The sequence below is a fragment of the Myxocyprinus asiaticus genome, chromosome 15 (assembly GCF_019703515.2).
Source record: "Myxocyprinus asiaticus isolate MX2 ecotype Aquarium Trade chromosome 15, UBuf_Myxa_2, whole genome shotgun sequence".
NCBI classification, from domain to species: Eukaryota; Metazoa; Chordata; class Actinopteri; order Cypriniformes; family Catostomidae; genus Myxocyprinus; species Myxocyprinus asiaticus.
Genome location: NC_059358.1, coordinates 26,662,903 through 26,682,106, shown reverse-complemented (window position 1 = coordinate 26,682,106; position 19,204 = coordinate 26,662,903). Strand labels below are relative to the sequence as shown.

Sequence of the window (19,204 nt, the reverse complement as noted above, 5' to 3'; positions counted from 1 at the left end):
TTTTTGCACTGCCACCGGTGACACAGATGAGAAGAAGTGGGAGGAGCTGGGTGAAATGCAGATGCCAGTCACGGTGCAGGCCACGACCACTCAGCTCTGGGCAGTGGACTGGGGTCCCACACAGCCACTGGAGGAGGAAACCCATCACTTCCTGTCCAGCTTGGAGACGGATAGTCTGAGGAAGACCACCACATCTGAGGACTGGTCGCATCATCGGAGTGTGTCTGCCAATCAAACACAACACCCAATAACAGGAGATGAGAAAAAGATGGAAACAGAGGAGCAAGACAAGGAAGGTTGGCATCTGTGAAAATGTTTCTTTTTTTCTTTTCTTTTTTTCTTTTCTTTTCTGAGAGCTGCATTGCCAACAGGGCTCTTGGCTTGTGCTGTTTCTTCAAAGCAGAAAATTTGTATTTACGGAGAGCTTAGATTTCACACCCATTTTGTAAGAGGCAAGCATCAATCCAATCAATACGGTTTTACCTGATTATGACACTCTACCCACACTTTTACTCCCCCATATTTTCCCTCTTTCACTCTCTGTAACTGCTCCTTATTGTTTTCACTCAATCCTCTTTATACAAACTTTGTTTTTTCTGAACTTTTTTGTCTCTCTTTTCTATATATATACAGAATGTATACACCGATCAGCCACAACATTAAAACCACCTGCCTAATATTGTGTAGATCCCCCTTGTGCTGCCAAAACGGCACCAGCCCGCATCTCAGAATAGCATTCTGAGATGATATTCTTCTCACCACAATTGTTCAGAGCGGTTATCTCAGTTACCGTAGATTTTGTCAGTTCAAACAAGTCTGACCATTCTCTGTTGACCTGTCTCATCAACAAGGCATTTCCGTCCACAGAACTGCCGTTTTTTTTGTTTTTGGCACCATTCTGAGTAAATTCTAGAGAGTGTTGTGCATGAAAATCCCAGGAGATCAGCAGTTACAGAAATACTCAAACCAGCCCATTTGGCACCAACAATCATGCCATGGTCCAAATCACTGAGATCACATTTTCCCCATTCTGATGGTTGATGTGAACATTAACTGAAGCTTCTGACCCGTATCTGCTTGATTTTATGCACTGCACTGCTGCCACACAATTGGCTGATTATATAATCGCATGGATGATTGTTGGTGCTAGACGGGCTGGTTTGAATGTTTCTGTAACTGCTGATCTCCTGGGATTTTCACACACAACAGCCTCTAGAATTTACTTAGAATGGTATAAAAAAATATTAAATATTAGATCAAATGACTTCAAAATCAACCTTTAGATATTACACGCAATGATTTCATGGAACAGGAACATATTGCAGTGCACAGTGATAGTCCAGTAGTGGATTTTGATGCTATTTAGTGTTTTGTGAGAAAATAAATTCAAAGGTGCCTTTTACCCAGGGGGGCCTTTAGTGCCATTGTACCCTACACACACACACACACACACACAAACATACATATATATTACATATGCAACATGACTCATTAAGACAAAATGGAAACCTTAAACAGAATTAAGAAGCCACCTGTTGGGGCCTGGGTAGCTCAGCGGGTAAAGACCCTGACTACCACCCCTGGAGTTCGTGAGTTCGAATCCCAGGGCGTGCTGAGTGACTCCAGCCAGGTCTCCTAAGCAACCAAATTGGCCCAGTTGCTAGGGAGGGTAGATTCACATGGTGTAACATCCTCGTGGTCGCTATAATGTGGTTCGCTCTTGGTGGGGCACGTGATGAGTTGTGTGTGGATGCCGCGGTGGATGGCATGAAGCCTCCACATGCGCTATGTCTCCGCAGTAACGCGCTCAACAATCACGTGATAAGATGCGCGGATTAACAGTCTCAGACGTGGAGGCAGCTGAGATTCGTCCTCCGCCACCCGGAATTAGGCAAGTCACTACGCCACCACGAGGACCTAAAGTGCTTTGGGAATTGGGCATTCCAAATTAAAAAAAAAAAAAAAAGAAGTCACCTGTTTTTGTCATTTTTGTTGAAAAATTAGGCTAATGTTCTGCCTTATTTAGGGCCCAAGCACTGAAAGTGCGAAGGCCCTATTGTTCTTCTAAGGATTATTAGGGCCCAAGCAATGAAAGTGGGCTCTGTAACGCCCCCTTGAAAAAGGGCATGTAAGGGGGCCTCTGTAGCACTCCAATTTTCACGTACAGTCACCAAAATTGGTACATATATAGTTCTTATCAAGCCGGACAACTTTCATAATTATAGTCATTAGCTCCGCCCAACAGGAAGTCGGCCATTTTGGATTTTATGAAAATCGCAAGCTCTGAACTTTTAAATACTCCTCCTAGGAGATTCATGTGAGTGGCACCAAATTTGTGCAACATCATGCCAAGACATTGTAGATGCTAAATTGTGAATGGATTTTTGATATTTGAAGTGGAGTTGCCATAGCAAAGCAATACATTTATGGCTAAAAATGTGAAACAGGAAGTTCCTTATATCTTCTGTGTGCATTGTATGATTTTGATGAAAATTCAGCTGTATGTTTGGTAATGGGGCTGATAACATTTATGCAGCTATTATGGGTCACGGTCATAGCGCCCCCTTTAAAATTAGTGTGTACGACGGCATCTGTAGCACCCCCATTTTCACCTACAGTCACCAAAATTGGTACATATATAGTTCTCATCAAGCCAGACAACTTTCATAATTATAGTCATTAGGTCCGCCCAACAGGAAGTCGGCCATTTAGGATTTTTTAAATATTGCAGTCTCTGAACTTTTAAATATGCCTCCTAGGTGATTCATGAGACTGTCACCACATTTAGACAACATTATGCCAAGACACTGAAGATGCTAAATTGCAAACAGATTTTGATATATCGAACAGTGTTGCCATGAGGCATTAAATGAATGGTGAAAAATGGGAAACAGGAAATGTCCATATCATCTTTGTACTATGTGTGATTTAGATCAAAATTGAGATGTTATGTTTAGTCTTGGGGGCTAATCACATGGATTTGATTATTTTCGGTCATGGTCATAGTGCCACCACCTGGCAGTAGGAAGTGTGGCTCTTACAACAGACTTTAAAATAGTCCTCTTATATTTACACAAATTGCTTCAAAATTGTTTAGAATAATGTCAAATACCAAATGCATGTGTCCACCTTGCACTGTTTTCCGAAAACCACCGGGTGGAAATGGACCAGTTGTGCTTGGGCCCGACATCGCTGCTTGCAGCTATATTTCCTTTTGTGTTCCATGCAAGAATGAAAGTTTTAGAACAACATGATGGTGAAAAATCTTTATATTCAGAATCTTTGCCTAACTGTCTTTTTAAGCTTCTTTTTGTTTGACTCTTCTTTTTCTGTGCCGCCTTTTCTTTCTTTAGTGGACCCACAGTTTTATGTAACAGTAACAATTTCGTCTCTGCTGATTCTCTCTGTGGTCATCATCTCTGCGAAACTCTGGTGAGATGTTTCAACACTTATTTGCATCCACAGTCCTGTGACATGTCCTCTGAAACCGCCTGCTTGTGTGTGTATGTGTGTGTGTGTGTGTGTGTGAATGAATGAATGAACAATCAGACAGATTTCCGCAAAGTTTCAAACGTGGGTTCTGCTGTTCGATAGAGTTCCCTGTGGAACTGTTAAAATTTTTAATCTATGGATATTCTAACTCTGCAGACAATAACTGTGTGGAGACTGTACAGTGTTTTATTGTGCTAGTTTAATTAGAAACATAGCCTAGAGCGTTTGGGGACATCAGGTACAAGACTGCATTTTTACTTGCTTGGACGGCAGCATTTGATTGAACAGATGATCATTAAAATGATATAGAGAGCTGAGGAATGGTCCATATCATCCTGAGCGTAACTATAAACACAGGGTGACAGGTTATGAGTCTGATTTATTAGTACCTTTAAGTTTATGATAGAATTTTCCACTCACTGATTTCAGTTCCATTGGAATGTGTCGAACACTTCAACCAATCACATCGTTTTGCTGTGGCAAAGCAATGATGCAGGTACTACAAATCAGACATTATGGGAATGTTTGTGAGCTTGTTTGGAAGACAGATAGAGAGGTGTAAAACATTTACACTGCGATTTCCTGGTTTTAATTTCCATGTGCGTCTACAGTTCACATACATGATCAGAGCAGCTCTCCCGAGGCATGAGCTGAAGCCGATTTTATTGCGTACACAAGCTGCATCTATGCAATTAATCTCTGTATGCCGGACACTTGCCATGACACCCTGCTCATTTAACTACTCCCAACCCTCCTCCCGTCACTCAATCATAGCAGTGGGGGAGTGAACTCACTCCTGAGTCAGTGGAGATAAGTGTGTGTGTCAGGGTGAGGCATTAATATTACATGAACTGTGTGTCTCCACATCCTCACACTGTGGGAACTCACGCTGTGTCTGCCACACTTTGTCTTTCTTATGGTTGCTGGACAAATATGGTTTTAAATGAATATTTCAGCTTCTCTCTCTCTCTTTCTCTCCCTTCCTTTTTAAAGGTGTACTCTGTGATTTTTTTCCCTGTTAAAAAGATTTTCTCCTAAAGAAATTAATTTTAATTTTGAAACATATGTATAAAATCATGATTACTCACATAAGATGAGGACTCTAGTCATATCAGTAACCTTATAAAAGCTGTTTATTCTACATGGGGTGGGGGCTCCTTCATGGGGACTGCCAATTTAGAATCACATGACCAGCTGAATACTACTGGCTTAATCTCAGTAACCATCTTGTTATTGGACACTTTCACTCTTGGATGAAATTAATCATGGCTGATTGTAAATAGTGAATTTCTACAATGGCATCTGTAACTGAAAACTACTGATTTTGAATGATGCTGCATCCACACCACTAGGTGTCACTATAAGACCAAGATGGCACAAGCAAAAAGTTACTGAGTGCACCTTTAAATATTTATTGGCATGATTGTTTTTATCCAATATTGACAAAACATTAATACATCAACCATTAATAAAATATGTCAATAAAAAAAAAAACAATCTCAATATACAGTATAAAATAGAACAGAGTAAAAATAAAACATACTTTCAGCAAGATAATAATAGACATTAAAGGGATAGTTCACCTAAAATATATTGACTCGTATTGTTTCAAACCCGTAAGATTTTCTTTCTTCTGTAGAACACAAAAGTAGATGTTAAACAGAATGTTGGGGACTGACAGCCTCAGTCACCATTCACTTTGATTACATTTTTGGGTGAAATTTCCCTATGTTGTACAGACAGGATTAATGAATAAATTAGTGAATATGATCAGAGCAGTGGTTGGTTTCTGAGGGTGTGCAATTCAAATTTAAATTTGCATTAAAATTACATAGTAAAATTGAATTTGATCTCTTTTTAAGAAAATGTGGAATTACTTTTTTGCTTTTTGTTTTTGAAGAAGAATATTTCTTTTGTATCTTTAAATGTCTGGCAGTGAAGGAGAAAGGAGAAACGTTCTTTATTTCACCCCCTCTGTTTTCAGCTGAAGGAATTTATGAAATTGAACCACCAAGTGAATGAACTTCCAAGTGTTTGTCATCTTTTCTGCACCATAATCTTTTTTTTCCAAGATTTTTTTACTTGCTGTTTTTCCACCTAATCACTTTCTCTCTCTCTCTCTTTCTCTCATTTAGTTATGACCGCAGTCTCTCCCAGCGTCCTCCCCCCCTCTCTCTCACCATCCCATGTTCCATAGCTCAGGAGGACAGCAGGCAGACACTGCACAGCACTTCATCCTTCCCAGACAGAGAGAGGTAGCATATGTGTGTGTAAGCCTGTGAGACAGAGGAGAGGTGCCAACAATGATTTAAATACTTAAGTACTTGTGTGTGTGCGTGTGTGTGTGTGTGTGTGTGTGTGTGAGAGAGAGAGAGAGAGAGAGAGAGAGAGAGAGAGAGAGCCAGGGAGCCCACTGCAATGTGCTACGACTCTTCTTTTCTTGTACCTCAAAATGAAGGTCTGTGCAAAGTTTGGTCAGTATAGCTTGAAAGTTCCAGGAGGAGTTACAATTGATAATTTTGGTGTTGGTTTAGGGATTTTGGAAAAAATCCTGAGTCAAGTCTATAGAATAATAATAGGCTTTTGTGATAGTTGTGGTCGAGTTGTTCAACTGTCCTGAGAGGCAAAGCTGGATCTCAACATCATTGAGCCACTTCAGTACCTGGAGTTTTTATGTGTGTGTCAGAAACAGTAGACAACTTCACCATTCAGGACAAACCAGGGACTCATACCACTATCACAAAAAGCTGCAAGCAGTCATTAAAGTTTGAGTAGGTAACTGTTGACATTAGAAACTAAGGGTATGGAAACTTTTGAACAGGATCATTTGTGTAATTTCAGTCATTACTTTGTCTTGTGGAATATGCCAAATATTTGTGATATCCTGTAGTTTTAAATGGGCAGTACTAAATGAAAAAAAAAAGATAAACATCTAGAAGATTCTGCAGGCGGTATGTAAACTTATGAGCAGAACTAACTGATTTATGTTTGAAACCATTTGCATATTGTGTATGTCTTCATTCGTGAAAATGAAGGTGTCTATATAAAGGGTATGTTTTCAGGTCAGTCATAATGGCTTGCAATACTAAACAGCCAGTTAGACACCGTTGTGGATGTTTTCCTCAATCTGTGTGAATATTTCAACAGGAGAGACAGACAGAGAGAAAAAAAGAGTGAGAGAGAATACGCCATCCATGAAATCAGACATCCTCCTCCTGCTTCATAGATTTCAGAATTAATCTCACACTAGATAATAGAGTGAAGCTCATGTTAATTTCATTTGCCGTCTCTTCCTTCCTCTCTCTACCCCACACTACAGGATACCGGTGGTCAATCTTTGAAGAGCTGACTGTTCCGAGCGTTATAATTTCCTGTGGGCTTCATATGGACTTTGGTATGGCCACTAGTGTGAAGCCATGGGCAAACCCCTCTGAGTGTACATAAAATGTAGATAGACACATTTGGATATATGGATGCATACATCTGGTTGGACACTCTGATGGTGACGTGGCTAATGTAACTTGAATCCTATGAGAGATTTTGTGTTCCAGTGGCTTTTCTGGCTGTTCTACTTTCTTCCAGTGCCGTTCGTACAGTATTATATTAATTAGCTCTCAGCACAGCCATTCACAAAGGATTGAGAAATGCTCCTCAACCAAGAACACAACCATTAGCTTCTGATCTTGGAATAAGATGTGATGTGTTGTCATTAATTTAGTAACCGCCATGACATGCTTGCAGTAGCCTTTCTCTCATGTATCCAAAGGTCTAAAGGTTACATCTGCCCACCGCTGCCTTTATCGAATTTAGTGTAGCCTTTATTTTAGCTTAATGGATGACTGCAGTTATTTTGAGGAGTTAAATATAATTCACATCTGTTTATTGCGTTTTTTGTTTAATATGACTCTGTGTCCCATGGCAACAGTGGACTGCGTTGACGTCAACTGATATAAACAGACTTCTGGAAACACCTCTGCAGTGTTACCTTATAATTTACACAAATGAATTGACAAATGTTTTTGTAATTATGGATCAACATCTGGTGAGGTGTTTGTGAAACCTACGTAATTCTATTTCAAGTGTTGTGGTGCTAATTATTAGCATTATATTTTCTACATCATGGCCATATATCTCCACTTGGTTGTGTTGAAACACAGCCTCAAAAGAGAGTTAGTGAACTCTGTCTTTTTGGTTAGCAGACTGCTTATAGCAATTTTATACATTATAAAGATTTATTTCCTGGGTGTTGTTTGTGGAGAGCACAGTCCAGAACTTTCATATGAAGATAAAATGAGAAACAAGTCTGATGCTTCCATGGTTTAATTAGTTTCAAAAGCAAATTAAAAGACACCCCTTTTTTGATAACACAAATTTGTTTGAAGTATAGCGAGGCAGCAGGATACTCTGGGGTTTGTCTTTTATATTTATGAACTGCGGGTTACAGGAGGGTTTTTTTTTTTTTAGATGATAGCAAACTTTTAATTTCTTTAAAGAAGTTCTGCTTCAGGCTACATTTAGTACAAAGTTTGTACTTTCAAATAACCATGTAACTCGGGAAGATACAAAGTAGCCACAGAGAGGTAACAGGAAATATTCCCTCACCTAGGCTGTTTGAGGGTTCCACAGTTTTTATGTGCCATTAAAATGTATAGCACATTATTTTCTGTAATTATCCTTTGATTTTACAGTACATGCACAAGAAGCTGCACCATGTTAAATATGTCCAGAAAAGTTTTACATTATGTAACACTGCCTTAAATATGTGGTTCAGTGTACTATCAAATCAATAAATAAAGCCATCTCTGGTGTTTTAAAACATATGTATATGTATCTTTGGTATGGATTTTTAAAGAACTGTTTTAATGAAAGTTACTTAAACATGTAATTGCACTCACCAACCTGAATCTTGTCACAGGCCAGACAAAACACTGGGACACACATAAACATGCTTCACACCATCTCAAGGCAAACATACACATGCAGTATGTAAGCTGCGAGAGTTCACAGCTCCCATCTGCTCAGAGCTGATACTGAGAAACAGTGAACCTCAATCACACTGACTGAAATTAACACTACTATTTATAGCGCGAGAAAGAGAAAAGGGGCTGAGTGTGTAAGAGGATCATAAATTTTGAGGTGGACAGATCTCTACAGACACAGAGAGAGAGGAGGCAAGGGTTAATGTAAAAGTAGATCATCACTCTCTGCTTTTATTGTTCACTTCATTTATGAGTGGGTGCCACAAGTCAATTACTACCATTACATACCATTATGCAGGAGACAAGAGAAAAGGATTGCTTTAGGCAGTATGGCTGACCTTTTTTGTGGCTGTATAAAGGGCATTTCACAAAACACTTCAGGAGAGAATGTATGTTCCATTGTTAGAGAGAGAGAGAGGAGTAAACCAAACCGGAATGTTATTTCGGGGCTTCAGCATTAAAGTATGGCTAATTAATGCCATGACCTCTTATCAGACATGTCCACATTGAGACGAAACATTTACCACCACTTAACATTAGAGGAAGGGAAACATGAAAGCCAGAAACAACCCAGCGTGACAGATGGATATAATTTATTCATTGGTTTCATCAATTTACATCCAAATTTAATGATGAACAAAACAAACAAACAAACAAACAAACAAACAAACAGGGAAATGAGTGAGTCAAATTAAATGACATATACATTATACACATATATAAGCACAAGCACACATAGTTGTGTAAAAGTCCTGTATTTGTTGTAGATGACGGTTTGTGTATGAGAATTGGCCATGGTTTGTTTATCCATCTATCCAAGCCTTCCAGAATATTATGTCTGTCTGTGAGTAGGTGATCTCAGTGCTTTTGTAGATCAATTAGACTTTGACCAGATCTTTCCGCTCCCACGAAGCCTGAAACATATAAAAAGGAGGAGTTTTTTATTTGATATTTTAAATAACAAAATTATTTTCTTGGTAATGTATTTTTCTGATCATTAGGGATTCCGGTTCCTTAATGATTCAATGAATGATTATTTTAGTAATACTTTAAGGTAAGATATGCAATTCTCACTGTATTTACTTCTCTCAGCAGTCTGTTGCCAAATTATGCTATATACACATTTGGTAACATTTTATTCATTCATTCATTTAATAAATGTATTTGCATTTATTTTTATGAAATGCCACTAAATACAACACAACTTATAATTTGTATTTTTAACAACACTTACCTACTGATCATTTTCTAATATAAAAACTGTAATCATTATTGGACAAAAAGCAGTAGCTTCATACACAGGCTACGCATAGCCTGAATGTAAATGATTAATCTCCACTGACATGTCTTTATTACCTTGGACATGGCTTCATCTGTGTCAGATCGGTCCTAAATTAATTATACCTCTTCTTAACTGACACTCTTCAGTGACAAAGGAAAAGCAGTGGTGATCAAACTCCCCTTCTCTCCAGAGCACATGAGCTTTCCAAACCAGGACAGAGACAATTTAAACTCATCAGGACTTAATTAGGACTATAAGCCTGTGGGTGATTTCACATAAATCACACTTAACTAAAGCAGGGAACCAGTATATAAAACTCTTAACACTGAAAAACAGTGAGAATCATATGCTGCACCTACGCACTCAATGCCATTAGTGAATACAGACTCCCTGCACTGTGTGAAGTATGAAGTAATGTGTGGTTTGTGTGTAGTGTGGTCAGTAATAGCTATGTAAATGTAAGTGGGGCTTCTTTAATTTGCACCTGCTGATTTATGAAGTGTTATGATTATGATATGTTATAGAGCTATTTAAAGTTTATACAGTAGAGTTAATAGCAATTATGACCAATACGAGGGATCTGAAATGAACCACTGTAATCGGAGGAATCCCAATCAAAACTAGGAATGGGGGATATATGGAATATTCACAATATACTGATGAGCCAAAACATTATGACCACTCACAGGTGAAGTTAATAACGTTGATCATCTCCTAACAAGGGCACATGTCAAGGCCTGTGTAGATAAGATGGTTAGCGAACAATCAGTTCTCGTAGTCAACATGTTAGATGCAGGAGAAATGGGCAGGAGTAAAGACCTGTGCGACTTTGACAAGGGCCAAACTATTATGGCCAGATGACTGGGTCAGAGCATCCCTGAAATGGCAAGGCTTGTGGGGTGCTCCTGGTCAGCAGTGGTGAGTACCTACCGACAGTGGTCCGAGGAGGGACAAACCACAAACTAACTACTGGGTGTTGGGCACCCAAATCTCATCGATGCGCGAGGGCAACGAACGCTATTCCATCTGGTCCAAACCGACAGAAGATTTACTGTTAAGTCACAGAAGATTTTAATGATGGTTTCGGGAGGAATGTGTCACAACACACAGTGCAACGCACCCTGTTGCATATGGGGCTGCGTAGTGTGCATAGCGCAGAGTGCCCATAATGACCCCTGTCCACCATCAAAAGTGTCTACAATGGGCACGCAAGCGTCGGAACTGAATCTTGGAGCAATGGAAGAAGGTCACCTGGTCCGATGAGTCCCATTTTCTTTTACATCACGTGGACGGCCGTGTACATGCGCGCCATATACATGGGGAAGTAAAGGCACCAGGATGCACTGTGGGACGACGACAAGCCGGTGGAGGGAGTGTGATACTCTGGGCAATGTTCTGCTGGGAAACCCTGGGTCCGGCCATTCATGTGGACATCAATTTGACATGTGCCACCTACCTAAACATCATTGCAGAGCAGGTACACCCCTTCATGGCAATGGTATTCCCTGATGGCAGTGGCCTCATTTAGCAGGATAATGCGCCCTGCCACACTGCACACATTGTTCGGGAATGATTTGAGGAATATGAAGAGTTCAAGGTGTTGCCTTGGTTTCAAAATTCCCCAGATCTCAATCTGATTGAGCATCTGTGTGATGTGCTAGACCAACAAGTCCGATCCACGGCGGCTCCACCTCGCAAGTTACAAGACTTGAAGGATCTGTTGATAATGTCTTGGTTCCAGATACTACAGGACATCTTCAGGGATTTTGTAGAGTCCATGCCTTAGCGGGTCGGCGCCGTGTTGGCAGCATGCAGAGGACCAACATCATATTAAGCCGGTGATTATGATGTTTTGGCTCATCAGTGTATATACACAATGATTTTGCAGTCAAAATAAAATGGAGCACCTAATGTGCTTTTATATGGCTATTATGTTTTCTAAAAAGCATGCCATTAGAACAATTTTGCCATCTGTCCTTTTAATACCTTTTTAAACCTCAGTACCAAACACAGTGTTAAGAGTTGCTTATTTCGATTCATTTCTATGAATAAGTTCCAACTGTCCATTTCAATGAATCAACTGAACTCTGATTCAGCAATTTAATGTAATATTTTTCATATTTAAATTGTTCTATGAACGTACATAAATATTGCTCTATCAATATGTATTGTTATATTGGGGCATTTAAATAAAACAAATATAATTTTTCCTCATGATTACATTTAATAAAATGTGTTGAAAACATGCCTTGACTACCTACCTAACTAACTATCTATAAATATATAAATTAAATATTATCAAACTGCTCTAAAATATTGAAATAAAATAATTTAAGCAATGTAACCATCCCTAATTTGTTTTGAACTCCAAAACCCTAAAACACAGTTCACTTACCCTTTGACCTTTGAACTCTTTTTTCCTGGTTGCCGTGGTTCCTGAGAGGAGGCAGGGTCTCTTGGCTCAGCTGGCTGGTCTGCATCTTGGTTGGATGCTGCCCCAGCTGGGGCAGGGCCAGATGATGGGGAAGCTGAGCTTGCCTTAAGGGTTTTCTGTAAATTTGATACCTAACAAAAAGATAAGATAAAAGGGTCATGTTTGCCAGGCCACTCAAACAAAGTGATTTTTGACAGCACCACAGAACCACAGTGTTTACACTTTTCGGGGAAAACAACCTATGAATGGTTTACTTGTCTCTGCATATTAAGCTGGGATAGAAGAAAGTGTTTTAACAACAGCTTTAAGTTTAATACAATGTCTAATTTCACTCTTCAAACTGTTTAAATTAACCCAAAAATGGCCTTCACATTTAATAGGTCTATGAGAATTTACACACACCTCTGTCTCCACTTGAACTTTGACCTTGAGCTGGCTCTCTCTGTATTGATTGGCTCTTGACACCTGCTCCTCAATGCCACACAGAACTGCTTCACAGCCAGCACACCTGAGAGAGACAGAATATTTAACATTAAGGGCAAGGCAGTTCATTTATTACATCACCTAAAGAATCCATCTCTGAAATGCAACCACCAACCAGCACACTGACACAAACACAAATGTACACTTACCACTCCTGCAGTGTGTTGGCAATGTTGGGTAATTCATTGGGGCCCAGGTCTCGACCTATGCTGCAGTCAACCTCTACCTGCTGGTTCCTCTGGTCCAGTTTGCCATGGATAATGTCACTGTAAACAGCCTCGATCAGCAGGTCTTCTAGCTCACGTACATTCTTCAGTTCTAACTGCTGAAGCAACAATGAGTATGGCAGACACTGCCGAGAGAGAGAGAGAGAGAGAGAGAGAGAGAGAGAGAACAGCAGAAAGGGAACTAATTTTTTTGTTTGTTTCTGATGAAATAGTACGCTCTGTGGGAAATTAAACATTATAATCTGACCTAGTAATATTATAAAAGCTTCATAAGATAATATTGGATCCATCAGCCTTGCAATCAATAACACTAATAGCCATACTGCTAACACCTGCGTGTTGATCATAAAACAGTAATAAAACCAATTAAAACCATTCTTAAAGAGATAGTTCACTCAAAAATAACAATTCTGAGGACGTGCTGAGTGACTCCAGCCAGGTCTCCTAAGCAACCAAATTGGCCAGGTTGCTAGGGGGGTAGAGTCACATGGGGTAACCTCCTCGTGGTCTCTATAATGTGGTTCGTTCTTGGTGGGGTGCGTGGTGAGTTGAGCGCGGATGCCGTGAAGCCTCCACACACGCTATGTCTCTGTGGCAACGCGCTCAACAAGCCACGTGATAAGATGCGTGGGTTGATGGTCTCAGACACGGAGGCAACTGGGATTCATCCTCCGCCACCCGGATTGAGGCGAATCACTACGCGACCATGAGGACTTAAAAGCGCACTGGGAATTGGGCATTCCAAATTGGGTGAAAAAGCGGAAAAATCCCAAAAAATATCCAAAAAAACAAACAAACAAACAAAAAAATAAAAATAATAATTCTGAAATCATTTGCTCACTATCATGTTTCAAACCATATGACTTCTTTCTTTCATGCAACACAAAATGAGATGTTAAGCAAAATGTTATGCAGACGTTAGGCTGTTTCTCATTGTGCGCTCTTATGTGTTTTTATGTTCTTGTGGACTTGACCAACGTCATCATCCACTGCCCAATTTCAATTCCAGTACTCAAGAATGCAAGTACTGAGAATGTAAAAAAATTACCTGGATGTGTTCTTGATCAGGCCAAATATCAAGGATGTATCGAATGGTGACTTGTGGGCAAAAACCCATTTGAAGTCCCAGAATTCATAGTGACACTACGGTGGCAGATGAAGGACATTTCTTGTGTTTTCCCTCAAGAGTTTCCTGCTGTAAGCTTGCATTTGTTGTATTGTTGGGCATCATTTTAATACAGTAATAAACACATGGAGGAAACGAGTGTTAACAGACTTTTTCCTTCAAAATGTCACAAGTCCTGCAAAACATCACTGATGTTATAATGCCAGTAGTTCTGTCACTGGCTACAAATGTGCTGGGAGGGGAAATTGTGCAACAGGAAGATTGCAGCACATCTTAAAACTTGCAGTAGATGCGTTCAATGTCCTCCTGTCCTCCCAAAATCATTCCTCCAAGGTAGCTTGTCAAGACTGGTCTTCATAAAAACACAAGTCCATTCCCTGTGTTCTTAGCACTGAGAAAAACCCTTAGTCTTATGGGGCTTTTCCACAGCACGGTACAACTCCACACAACTCGACTCTGCTCACTTTTTGCGGGTTTTCCACTGTGGATATAAAAATAATATGGCGAGCAATGGGAGGGAGAGTGCCCTGGACTCGGCCACAGCGTTGTTGGAGTCCACGATGGTGGATGGTACGTTTTGTCACGTCAGCTCTATATTCTGCTTGAAAGCTTCACTTTATTTAGTTGACCAGCTACCGGAAAGCTTGCTTCTAAAACAACCAGGCCAATTTAACTGTTACACTTGTGTAAAATCACCATACAACAACTGCTTTATGCAGCATAATGAGCTAGTAGCTAACAGCTAGCGGTCGTGTTATTGTTTATGGTCAGTAAGGTTTGTGTCGCGTTTAAGATGATGTCACGGCAGTAGAGCCGGCGCAACCATGACGATCAGCCTATAATCCCACCCACGTTGAGGCGGCACTAAACTGCAGTGGAAAAGCAAGCTCAGAAAAGTAAAGCGAGCAGAGTAGAGTCGAACCGTAACGTGCAGTCAAAAGTGCCATTAGTCACCATTCACTTTTATTGCATGCATGAATGCACAATGAAAATGAATAGTGACTGAAACCAAAATACTGCCTTACATCTCCTTTTGTGTTCCACAGATGAAAGTAAGTCATGAGGGTTTGGGCCAACATAATGGTGAGTAAATGACAGATTAATTTTTGGGTGAACAATACCTTTAATAGACCCTGGTTTGAAGATTTATGAATCACTACCTTTAGGTTGGAGGCCAGGCTGATTATTGACAGGTGACGGAGCTTGTTCCTCTGGGCGGGTGTGAGTTCAGGAAGTGAGGCTGCCCTCTCTAAAGGGCAGACATACATTAAATTAACATTAATCAAAACCAACTTTTCAAAAACAGCATAGCTAAGAGGAAAGTAGGCAGATTACACTACATTCCTGGTAAAAATCTGCAACAAAACATGGGCCAGAGACTCTTGCTTCCACCTCACAAGAGCTAACTTATTTTGTAAAGCAAAGGGCAGTGTATACAGTGTAAAACCTAATTTTGAGTCAGAGTAGAGAATGAACTCACTGCCTCAGGGGGCCAATATCTAGCTGGATCATTTGTTGTCATGGTTACCTTTGTAGTCGCAGTAGGTTCCATACGCAAAAAGATTAAGAAGCTGATACAATGGAGCATGGGGACCCGTCTCCAACTAAAAAGAAGAGCAAAGTAAAGACAGATGGGTGACAGCGTTGAAATATTTTGCATTTAGTGGGTTTACTTAGCACTTTAGCAAGGCTAACACTATAGTATTTTAAAATTAGATCTTTAGGAATTACTTTACAGTGTATGAGACAGCATATGCAGTGGAGGAGGGTATCTATTTCCTTCATCTGTGGAATCTCTGTGCAATGTGGGATATGGAAGTGGTTGAAAAGTATTTTTTTCAGGAAATGTTTATAAAAAAAGAATGTCTTTCTAGATGAAGTAACAATGTCTGGAAAATTCAACAGAAATGGTTTTGTAGCTTTTTTATATACTGACATTTAAATGCTTATGACTAACTCCTTATGTCATTTGCTTCTGAAATAGACTTTTTGCTTAGTCATAGGCTTAAAACCAATCAGAATGAAGTAAATGAGTATTATGGGATGTGATCATGAAATGTAACATTTATAAACTTGTGTTTAAATTTTGCTGAGCTGAGTCTCCCACTGCTGCGTCTGATTGGGACCTCCCGACTGTGAATAAATAAACGAAGAAAAAGAAAAACTGTAGCCTGTCTGAGTTATTGCTGCAGCACAAAAGCATGATATGTGAGACCCTGTGTCTACAGTTAGGTGAATGTATCAGTGCTTATGTTGGATATACGAGACCTTAGAAAAAAGTGAGTATATCTAATGAAGACGTGATGCCGTCAAGCTATCGGCAGATTCTGAGTTGTGAGATACTGGGAAACTAGGATACCAGTGAAGGATTCATGTCAGACTTAGAAATTCTACCACTAAGGTCACATGTAGTTTTCTGAATATCTGATGACAGCTGCTGACTTGTCAATTTGTATTTAATGTATTTACTATATAAATAATAAATGCATTACAACGATGCATATTATATGACTTAAAATGAAGGTGACATCCTGAATGACAAAAAACCCTTGAGTTGCGATCTGACTGAAATGCATCTTTAGAAATCCATAGTGAAGCAGATTTCAAACCATGAAACCATTTGAAATAATCAGATCCCATGTGTAGTTCTGCAGTTTAGACTGTATTAAACTAATCTAATTTGAACACAACATGGGGTAAAAAAAAAAAAAAGGATTTGGGCTGTGTGGAAGTGTAAATACTACCACAGACAACCTGACAAAAGAAAAGTTCACCCAAACAAGAAAATTCTGTCATCATTTTAGCACCCTCATGGACTTTCAAACCAATATCACATTCTACCTTCTGTAATACACAAAATGAGATATTAAGTAGACTGACAACCTCAGTCATCATTCACTTTCATTGTATGGAAAAAAGATACAAAGAAAGTGAACGGTAACAGAGATTTTCATTCTACCTAACATTTTAATTTGTGTTTTACATAAGGAAGTAAATCACAGGGTTTGGAACAATATGGGGGTGAGTAAACAATGAAAGAAATTTCATATTTGGGGGAACTATCCCTATAAACCTGATAAAACGTGTCAAGAAAGAAAACAAAATAGCTTGTAACACAATAAGCTGTGAACATAAGATTCATCTACATAACATTAAAGATGACACACACTATTGTGATTATCCAAGTAATTATGGTTGACACAGAAGTCATTAAAATTCATCAAGCTGAACTGAAATGTGCATTTGTCGGCACACATACTCAATCACACAATCTCACCTCACGGACATTGGGCAGTTCTAGTATGTCTGAGAAAACGTAGAGGCCTGGAGTTTCCAGCAGAGAACTGATGGCCTGAGCCAGAGCTGAACCTGAGAGAGACAGCAGCTGATCCACCTCCATCTGACAGCAGGAAAGACAGAGGGAGAGGCGAAAAAGAGAGTATGAACAACCACTTAACCATTCCTCAGGCTAAGTATAATGTGCAAGAAGATGGAGAGCCAAGCATGTGAAAGGATAACGTGGATATTTCAAGCCAATGTTAGAAGAAGAAGAAGAAAAAACATATTTCGTCAATAAAGAAGACTATGACCAGACTTCAGCTCTCATTAATTCATGTGCATTCATTGGGCTGCTGATCCAGAGCAATATGCTTTCAACGCCACAGTGATGCAGGAGTTTAATATGAAGGGTGGCTCGTGGTCAGACAAATATAACTACATCAGCAAGGTGAACTTAAGCATGACACACTTTTATGATGATTAAAACAACTCTGCCAAGTGCATAAAAAGTTTAGGCTACTGCACTGAGACAGCCAAGAAAATGTGCATTTAAATTCACTTAACAGATTAGACTATTTAGGCGACTTAAACTGATAACTAACACACTATATGATCAATTACAATATTTAAAATAGCAATTTGGTAAGATATATATTTATTTATTTATTATTATACTAAACAAAGGTGAGAAGTTTCTGACTATGGTTGGAAACAGCCTTTTCTGCTGTTATGGTAGAGATCTGAAACGACTGACTAGCAATAGATTGACCCGTTTAAATGCTGTCAAACCCATTCGTTGTTTATATGAATAAACTGAACTGTAAGTACAAATGAACTGTAGTGTTCTCGTGTTCATTGCTGCGCACTAGCATAATGGCTGTCAACACAGCAGCAGCTAGGCCTTCCCTTCATTAAACCATCTTTTTACATTAACATACTGAGTCAAATACATCGCAGAGCATGGTGAGTGTGTAATATTTATGTAAAACTCCGTTTCACATGCTAAAACGTACAGGCGAAGAGACATATTTACCTTTTGAATAAAGACTTAGGTTGTGTCTCAACTGTGGTAACACTGCTACTTCCGTTAGCAAGCGTCCTACGACATGAAAACGTGATCTCTGATTGGCCGAATAGAGGAAAGGGAGGGCGTGACCATGGAGTAATAGAAAATTAGCGGACACACATCGCCACCTTGTGGTCACGAGAAGTCACATTTAAAAAACAGACACCACCAGCCAAAAAATATCTGCAGGTATGCTAAGAATGGTGTGTGCCCAGCATGGAAGACATATAATTCTTTTAAAGATTTTGCAGTGTAATGAGAATTGAAACTTTAACTGAAGTATTACTACTTGGCTCACAATATTGTTTATTCTGGTGAGTGTTTACATCCTGCCACAAGCATGCATGAACGCAGCGCTGCAACAGCTGGCTGATCACATCACAGACGTGGAGCAACAACACCCAGACTCTCTTATCATTATTCTGGGAGATTTTAATAAAGCTAACCAACCCCCTTGAACTGTCAAAATACAAACAACACATCACATGCCCCTCCAGAGACAGAAATATACTGGACCACTGTAAAGGATGCATATCGCTCTGTCCCACATGCAGCTTTAGGACTCTCTGATCACTGTATGGTTCAACTTCTCCCTACCTACAAGCAGAAACTAAAATCAGCTAAGCCTGTAGTAAGGACTATAAAGAGATGGACCAATGAAGCAGAGCTGGAACTACAAGCCTGCTTTGACTGCACTGATTAGAGTGTTTTTGAGGCTGCAGACACAGACCTGGATGAGTTCAGAGATACTGTGACATCATATATCAGTTTCTGTGAGGATATGTGCATCCCTACTAGGACATTTGTATCATTCAATAATGATAAACCATTGTTTA

At 39.6% G+C, this 19,204-nt stretch overlaps 1 protein-coding gene across 2 annotated transcripts; it reads right to left on the bottom strand.

Moving 5' to 3' along the window:
• Positions 1 to 9,047: 9,047 nt before the first annotated feature.
• On the bottom strand, positions 9,048 to 18,440 carry cops7a (COP9 constitutive photomorphogenic homolog subunit 7A). 2 transcript variants are annotated; one of them, XM_051718505.1, is made up of 8 exons: positions 18,336 to 18,440; positions 17,301 to 17,423; positions 15,552 to 15,627; positions 15,184 to 15,272; positions 12,820 to 13,022; positions 12,590 to 12,695; positions 12,149 to 12,318; positions 9,048 to 9,385 (listed from the first exon to the last, which is right to left on the bottom strand). In XM_051718505.1, the coding sequence occupies exons 2-8, from the start codon at positions 17,421 to 17,423 to the stop codon at positions 9,346 to 9,348; spliced, it is 807 nt and encodes a 268-aa protein (XP_051574465.1). In that variant the 5' UTR covers positions 18,336 to 18,440; the 3' UTR covers positions 9,048 to 9,345. The 2 variants fall into 2 exon arrangements, with proteins under 2 accessions (XP_051574465.1, XP_051574466.1); XM_051718506.1 differs by having other exon boundaries at positions 17,301 to 17,492; positions 18,336 to 18,431.
• Positions 18,441 to 19,204: the final 764 nt, after the last annotated feature.

What these genes read in the sequence shown, in the direction of transcription:
- cops7a (XM_051718505.1), bottom strand. Translation starts at nt 17,423, where the DNA reads ATGGAGGTGGATCAGCTGCTGTCTCTCTCAGGTTCAGCTCTGGCTCAG. An exon ending in AACTGCCCAATGTCCGTGAG is followed by an intron (nt 15,628 to 17,300) that starts GTGAGATTGTGT and finishes TCTTCTTTTTAG; the next exon opens with TTGGAGACGGGTCCCCATGC. An exon ending in GCCTGGCCTCCAACCTAAAG is followed by an intron (nt 13,023 to 15,183) that starts GTAGTGATTCAT and finishes CTCTCTCGGCAG; the next exon opens with TGTCTGCCATACTCATTGTT.